This window comes from Entelurus aequoreus, linkage group LG25 (genome assembly GCF_033978785.1).
Source record: "Entelurus aequoreus isolate RoL-2023_Sb linkage group LG25, RoL_Eaeq_v1.1, whole genome shotgun sequence".
NCBI lineage: Eukaryota > Metazoa > Chordata > Actinopteri > Syngnathiformes > Syngnathidae > Entelurus > Entelurus aequoreus.
The window spans coordinates 4035221-4043739 of NC_084755.1; the positions used below are offsets into that span (position 1 = coordinate 4035221).

General features: G+C 36.6%; 1 protein-coding gene across 1 annotated transcript in view; it reads left to right on the forward strand.

The window, feature by feature from the left end:
• The window catches only part of LOC133642893 (TOM1-like protein 2), a 28605-nt gene extending 20086 nt beyond the window's left edge, over window positions 1–8519 (forward strand). Inside the window, exons 5-7 of the mRNA XM_062037308.1 lie at window positions 739–798; window positions 3761–3797; window positions 6399–8519. Coding sequence (XP_061893292.1) covers window positions 739–798; window positions 3761–3797; window positions 6399–6538 — 237 coding nt within the window. The 3' untranslated portion in view covers window positions 6539–8519. The remainder of the gene's footprint in view (window positions 1–738; window positions 799–3760; window positions 3798–6398) is intronic.

The following is an 8519-nucleotide window of genomic DNA, read 5'->3' on the forward strand; positions in this document are numbered from 1 at the left end:
GATCAACTGGTCTAATTTAAAAGCTAGAGTATACAAATGCGTTGTAAGATGGGACTTAAATTCTTCTACTGAGGTAGCATCTCTAACTGTTACCGGTAGAACATTCCAAAGTCCTGGAGCCCGAATAGAAAACGCTCTATAGCCCGCAGACTTTTTTTGGGCTCTAATCACTAATAAGTCAGAGTTGTTAGAACGCAGATTTCTTGCCGCTACATATGGTACAATACAATCAACAAGATAGGATGGAGCTAAACCGTGTAGTATTTTATACGTAAGTAGTCAAACTTTGAAGTCGCATCTTAAGTGCACAGGAAGCCAGTGCAGGTGAGCCAGTATAGGCGTAATATGATCACACTTTGGTGTCACTTCACAATCACTATCTTGTGTTTGTGTGTCTTGTCACTGCTTTCCTCATCCAATCCATCTCTTAATTAGGTTGAAGTGATACTAATTCCTTAATCATGTGGAATAATTGCCATTAGCGGGTAGCTGTATAGGCCTTGTCAGCACAACAGAGCTAATGACAAAACACATGACAACTCCTCTTCCTGGGATGGATTTTGGTTTTTGGTGTTCTATGATTTATTTGTTTTTTGCTATGATTCCTCTTCTTTTTATTTCTTCATGTGTGTGTGCAGTGATTATTTGTTATCATTGTGTGATGATGTGGTTGTGTTTGTGTTGTGTGTGGCTTTTGTGGGCTGGGCTCCCCGGTTTGTCCATGGCTTTGCTCCGTAGATCCCTGTATCGCAGTCCTCTGTCATGGATGACATAGAGGAGTGGCTCTGTGCTGACGTGGTGAGACTTGATTTACCTTGATTTGAATCTTTTTTTTTATGTGTGTTTGCTTTTTTTTTTTTTCCTCCCTCACTATTTTTTTCAATCATCCATTCATGCACCTAACAGAACATTGCTTTCATCTAACGTTACAACCAACCTTTTTACTCTCACTCATCCCACTTCATTTCCACCAACGACTGAATCACAGATGAACGTGAGGCTTGACTCACAGGACACTGCATTAGGTACACTCATACAACCTAATGAGAGATGTTATTTTTGTCATTTATAAAATTGGGAACAATTTCTCATATTCTGTCTGTTTCTGTTGCAATATTTTTTATGTAAAACGATTACTTTTTAATAGGGATGTCCGATAATGGCTTTTTGCCGATATCCGATATTGTCCAACTCTTTAATTACCGATACCGATATCAACTGATATCAACCGATATATACAGTCGTGGAATTAACACATTATTATGTCTAATTTGGACAACCAGGTATGGTGAAGATAAGGTACTTTTAAAAAAATAAAATAAAATAAAATAAGATAAATAAATTAAAAACATTTTCTTGAATAAAAAAGAAAGTAAAACAATATAAAAACAGTTACATAGAAACTAGTAATTAATGAAAATGAGTAACATTAACTGTTAAAGGTTAGTACTATTAGTGGAGCAGCAGCACGCACAATCATGTGTGCTTACGGACTGTATCCCTTGCAGACTGTATTGATATATATTGATATATAATGTAGGAACCAGAATATTAATAACATAAAGAAACAACCCTTTTGTGTGAATGAGGAGGGAGGTTTTTTTTGGGTTGGTGCATTAATTGTAAGTGTATCTCGTGTTTTTTATGTTGATTTAATTTTTTAAAAAAAACAACAAAAAAACAACAAAAAAAAACGATACAGATAATAAAAAAAACCATACCGATAATTTCCGATATTACATTTTAACGCATTTATCGGCCCTACTTTTTAATGCAAAATGGTGACATATAAAATTCTGATTTTTTTATTACAATATTGCCCATTTTTTTGTTGTTCTTGTATAATAGTGACATTTTTTTGGAATAAAATGATGACTTTTGTCATAATTTCGCCAAGTAAAATTCCGATTATGATTATAATATTGCCAACATTTTAAAATGTTCTTCTAAAATTGCGACTGTTATCGAGTAAAATTCCAACTTTTATCATAATATTGCACAAATGTTTAGTTTGTCTTGTCAAATTTTGACTTGCGTTGAGTAAAATCATGAATTTTATTATAATACTGCCAAAATTCTAAGTTTTTCTTGTGAAATTGTGACCTTTTACTTGAGAAATTCCAACTCATTTTTCACAACAAGCTTTTTTATATTTTGCATAGTATGTATATATTATTAATGTTAATATCAGTTTATGTAATTATAATATATCAGTTTATGTAATTATTGTAGTTGAATGTAGACTGTGTCATACTGTGATGTATTTTTAATATTTTATCCTTTTGTAGCAAAATAGTCTAAGTATATGTATATATTATATATACCCTGGCTCTCATTAGGTGGAATTTTAGAAGTACCTACTGAAGTGTGAGTGCAGAGGGCGTATTCTCTAATTTACATCCAAAAAAGGTTTAAAAAGGCTCACGTGAGCTTTATGCTTGGTGGATTTGTGTCAGCGGGCTTATCAAAAGGCCATGTGGTTATTTAACCTCTAAAGGCCTTAGTGGCCACATGCGTGGACAGCACCTTTTAGCTCTTATTTCCAAAAATTGTGTACACTACTGAATTGGGGTCTTATGGCCGCTTATGTGGACACTTATACTGCCATCTGGTGGTGGCAGAAGAGTATAACATACAATGGAATTTGGGGAAAAAAAGAGTAAAAATAAAAATGGGCATGTCACTACACATGAAGTACACGTTTGTGTACTTATGGACTAAAAACATCATATCAAAAGATGATTTTTAGTTTTTATTCTAATTAGGGTCCAATAAGCCCAAATAGCAAAGAGAAATTAAAAAAAAGCATGTAAACAAACAGCTTTGGCCTTAAGAGGTTAAAAGAGATTTATTGTTAAGTGGGTTTATTGCTATTTTTCTGGTGCTACTGTATGATGAAGCTACATCATACATCCATATTGTATTTTTTCAAATAGTAGCCCAGGGTTGTTCTTTCTCTCAACTGCACAGTGTCATACATTTTAAAGTAGAGGAGACTTTTTTATTTATTGCATGTTTATATTAATATTTTATAAATGATACATGTAATATTCTGTTATTTATTTTTAATTTATACAGAAAGTAATTGTACTTTAAAATAATATGCATTATTGGTAATACAGTATATGTATATCACGATCTATTCTATTAATATGACACATTTTTTATTGCCTTATATTAGTAAAAAAACATTACTTGGGGTCTTCTGCCTCATTTTTGTAGCCGCCTTACATTTTTTTTAACCTCAGGCTAAGAAAAGTTTGCATTTTTTAAGAGAGTATTATAATTTCTGACTGTCTGTGAGGTCGTGAAAGCGCATAGGCTTGAGTCCTAAGGCCCAAGGAAGGCAAAGTAAAAAAAAAAAAACTGAGAGCCTGTGTGTTCAGTTCAGCTTCTCAAGTGTGCAAGACTTGGGTAAGTTCACCATGAAGAGAAAAGGAAAACAAGTTTAATATCACATGGACAAGATTGCTTTTTCTGTAAAGTAAAAAGATGAAAACATTTCAAAGTTTATAAGCTGTGTTACATTTTGCGGCTCTATACTATCTTTCTTTTCGTGGAAGAGGCGGCAAAATGTCTTCTTTGATAGTAATGATTGCAGACTACACGGCCTTGTGTAACACATTGCAGTTACCCTATTATAACAGTATCTTGTTACCAGTATGATAAAAACATGGTATGATTAGGTCAGAATGAATGAGCGGGAAACACCATTTTTTTTCAACAGAGCTCTCAATAATCACTTTTTTTCCGTTTCAAGAAAGGTGATGCTGCAGATGAAGGTGTAACCAGTGAAGGTACATGAAGTCAATTTGGATTACCGTATTTTTCGGACTATAAGGCGCACTTAAAATCCTTTCATTTCCTCAAAAATCGACAGTGTGCCTTTTAACCCGGTGCGCTTAATGTACGGAATAATTCTGGTTGTGCTTCCCGACCTCGAAGCAATTTTATTTGGTACATGGTGTAATGATCAGTGTGGCCAGTAGATGGCAGTCACACATAAGAGATGCGTGTAGACTGCAATTTGATGCCAGTAAACAACACCAAAACTTTACATGTTCCATTGAAGATAAAGAACATTACACACGGCACTCAAAAATCTGTCAAAATGTTTTAGTACGACTTTGAAGCTGCACCGCTTGATGGATTGTCGGCCCATTACGGCAACCATAGTCAGAGATACAAATATTACTATGGTGTGTGTGTAAGGACCGCAAAATGGCACCCATTAGCAGACATATTTTCTGGCGTTTTGTTTCACGACATTATGCAAAACCAACTTTTCTTACCTTCTGGTACCTGCTGATGTGTATTTGGGATCTGCATAAGTCCTGAACATTTGCGCACGTCCGCCATAGTAGTCCGTGCCGATATTGTAATCGATAAGCTTCTTTTTCTCTATCTTCTTGTTATGGGGCATTCATCCTCCCTGTTGCCATTTCTAATATAAAGTAGTGTAAAGTTCTAACTTATATCTCGCTATGAAAGCACTAAAACATACCGGTGTAGTGAGTATACATTATTCACCCAAGGAACTTTAGTTATTAGAGCGTTCCGGTCGGACGGTTTTTCACGGGACACATTTCCGTCGTCGTTGTTGCACTAGTGAGCCACGGATGAGGAGACGCTGCTCCGTTATTGATTGAAGTAAAGTCTGAATGTCATTAAAACAGTTAGCGCCATCTTTTGACACTTCTTCCACTCCCGTCCTTGCACGCTACACCGCTACAACAAAGATGACGGGGAGAAGACGCTGAGCCACGTAAATAAGACCGACCACAAAACGGCGCGTCCCGAAGAGACAGTCAGAAAGTGACTTGAAGATGATGTGTAAAACATCATCTATGCAACATTTTGACCAAAGAACCACCATTACATGTTATGTAGACCACAAGGAAGTCTTTTACATTTAGAAAAATTTCACAATATGACCCCTTTTAAAGGCCTACTGAAAGCCACTACTACCGACCACGCAGTCTGATAGTTTATATATCAATGATGAAATCCTAACATTGCAACACATGCCAATACGGCCGGGTTAACTTATAAAGTGCAATTTTAAAATTCCCGCTAAACTTCCGGTTGAAAACGTCTATGTATGATGACGTATGCGCGTGACGTTAACGGTTGATACGGAAGTATTCGGACCCATTGAATCCAATACAAAAAAGCTCTGTTTTCATTTCATAATTCCACAGTATTCTGGACATCTGTGTTGGTGAATCTTTTGCCATTTGTTTAATGAACTATGGAGACTGCAAAGAAAAAAGTTGTAGGTGGGATCGGTGTATTAGCAGCGGACTACAGCAACACAACCAGGAAGACAGAGATGGATAGCAGACGCGTTAGCCGCCGAACTCCCCTTAACTTCCTCCGTCTCGCCGACCGCATCTGTGATCGGGTGAAGTCCTTCGTCGCACCGTCGATCGCTGGAACGCAGGTGAGCACGGGTGTTGATGAGCAGATGAGGGCTGGCTGGCGTAGGTGGAGCGCTAATGTTTTTATCATAGCTCTGTGAGGTCCGGTTGCTAAGTTGCTAAGTTAGCTTCAGCGTCGTTAGCAACAGCATTGTTAAGCTTTGCCAGGCTGAGAATTATTAACCGTGTAGTTACATGTACATGGTTTAATAGTATTGTTGATCTTCTGTCTATCCTTCCAGTCAGGGATTTATTTATTTTGTTTCTATCTGCATTGGAGCCAGATGCTATCACGTTAGCTCAGTAGCTAAAGAACTTCGCTGATGTATTGTCGAGGAGATAAAAGTCACTGTGAATGTCCATTTCGCGTTCTCGACTCTCATTTTCAAGAGGATATAGTATCCGAGGTGGTTTAAAATACAAATCCGTGATCCACAATAGAAAAAGGAGAGTGTGTGGAATCCAATGAGACCTTGTACCTAAGTTACGGTCAGAGCGAAAAAAGATACACCCTGCACTGCCTCTCTAGTTCTTCACGCTAACGTTCCTCATCCACGAATATTTCATCCTCGCTCAAATTAATGGGGTAATCGTCGCTTTCTCTGTCCGAATCTCTCTAGCTCCATTGTAAACAACGGGGAATTGTGAGGAATCCTACCTCCTGTGACGTCACGCTACTTCCGGTACAGGCAATGCTTTTTTTTAATCAGCGACCAAAAGTTGCGAACTTTATCGTCGTTGTTCTATACTAAATCCTTTCAGCAAAAATATGGCAATATCGCGAAATGATCAAGTATGACACATAGAATGGATCTGCTATCCCCGTTTAAATAAAAAAATGTCATTTCAGTAGGCCTTTAATGCGCCTTATAATCCGGTGCGCCCTATAGTCCAGAAAATACGGTATATTAATTTTGTGCCTTCAAACAATCCATGCATGAGTCGTCACTGTCACATACTTACTTGTTTTTATTTCAGAGTTTGACAAGTTCCTAGAAGAGCGAGCAAAGGCGGGAGACTCATCACCTCCCGGGGCTAGTCCCGCTCATCCTGCCCACGCCCCTGTGGGATCTCAGAAGAGGGCGGAACGGACAGAAGATGCCCTCTTTGCCTTGTAGACCCCCCGCCTCCCCCGTCTCAATCACTCTCTTAGGAGGGGTCTTCTGAAGATCCTCACCCTCAATGATTCCTCCTAAAAACGGTTGTATTTCATCAACTAAACAGAGGTCCACCGGTCGTAAGGTAATACCATTCGTGGATGTATTTATCTGTTCATGTGGGATGTAGTGACGCTTTACATCTCATACAGCCTAGTGCTCCACCAAAGGATCGACGGTTGATGTAAAATGCAGCATCGCTGACACCATCATGGGCTAATTACTAATGTACGCATTAATCGTTTTAATGGTTTATTGGTACTATGCACAGGTGTTGTGCTTATGGTCATGCATTTTCATTATTTCCCCCTTCAAGTATTTCCAGTATTATATTCAAAGTATTGCAATGATCTTAATACTGAAATAAGCTTGGAGTTTGACTAGAGACTGAAGTCATCAAATTATAAGCAATGTATAAATACGCTGAGTATTTCCGCAAAACCTATAACCAAAGGAATTCTAAATAAAAGGAGACATAATATGCCCATGGAGTACCCTTAGATATGTTTAGAAGAGTTACATTTAACAGCTACAAGTATTCCAAACAAACTTTTCGTCATTCCCAACAATATTTAGGGCTATCTTTCAAAAAGTACACTTAATACGTTGCAGTGCGTTGACGCCTCTGCATTTTGAAGCAAAAAAAAGTATTGTTTGTGTTTATAAGATGCTTACTATTTTTCTAGGGAAAGGGAAATATTCTTTAAATACCTTGATTTTGCACAGCACATTTTGAAATACTAGACAAGGATATAGAGTAGCAATGACAAGAAATTCTAAATGTATTGAACAATATGCTATAATTCAAGCATTGATTAAACTACATTCCCAGTGTATTATGTTATCTATATACTTCAAATTACAGAAATGGGACTTTCTGTACTAAAAAAAAAGTGAATTGTAACATCCTGAAAGAAGGGAGATGTGTATTAGACAAACTTTATTGATACACAACGGAAATTGTTCAAATTATTATGTGTTCCTCCGTTTTTAAGAAAATACAACAAAATATGTGTGTCGGGTTCAAACACTGATGACATCTATTAAACAAGACAAGAAGCAAAGAATCAAACCGAGACAGAATTCAATTTGGACTCAATATTGAGGAGAGTCGTCTTTACACTGTACCCTCGTACAGTATCTTAGCACGCTCTGCCAAAAGATTGCATGCCTCATTGTTTTATTTTGGACCCTCCCCGACCACCTGGCCACCGCTGTTTCCAAAGGACAAAGGTCGCAAACAAGTTCACAGAAAAGGTCATAAACAATTCACAGAAAAGGTCAGCTCAAAAAGAGTTCGTAAAATACTTCAAAAAGAGGTCCATAAAGTAGTTCAAAAAGACTTTGTCTGGAAATTGGGCAGATCCTGCTTTGAAGTCCTTGGTTTAGAACAGGGGTCACCAACCTTTTTGAAACCAAGAGCTACTTCTTGGGTACTGATTAATGCAAAGGGCTACCAGTTTGATACACACTTAAATAAATTGCCAGAAATAGCCAATTTGCTCAATATACCTTTAACTCTATGTTATTATTAATAATTAATGATATTTACACTTAATTGAACGGTTTAAAAGAGGAGAAAACACGAAAAAAATGACAATTACATTTTGAAACATAGTTTATCTTCAATTTCGACTCTTTAAAATTCAAAATTCAACCGAAAAAAAGAAGAGAAAAACTAGCTAATTCGAATCTTTTTGAAAAAATTTAAAAAATAATTTATGAAACATCATTAGTAATTTTTCCTGATTAAGGTTAATTTTATCATTTTGATGACATGTTTTAAATAGGTTAAAATCCAATCCACACTTTGTTAGAATATATAACAAATTGGACCAAGCTATATTTCTAACAAAGACAAATCATTATTTCTTCTAGATTTTCCAGAACAAAAATTTTAAAAGAAATTCAAAAGGCTTTGAAATAAGATTTAAATTTGATT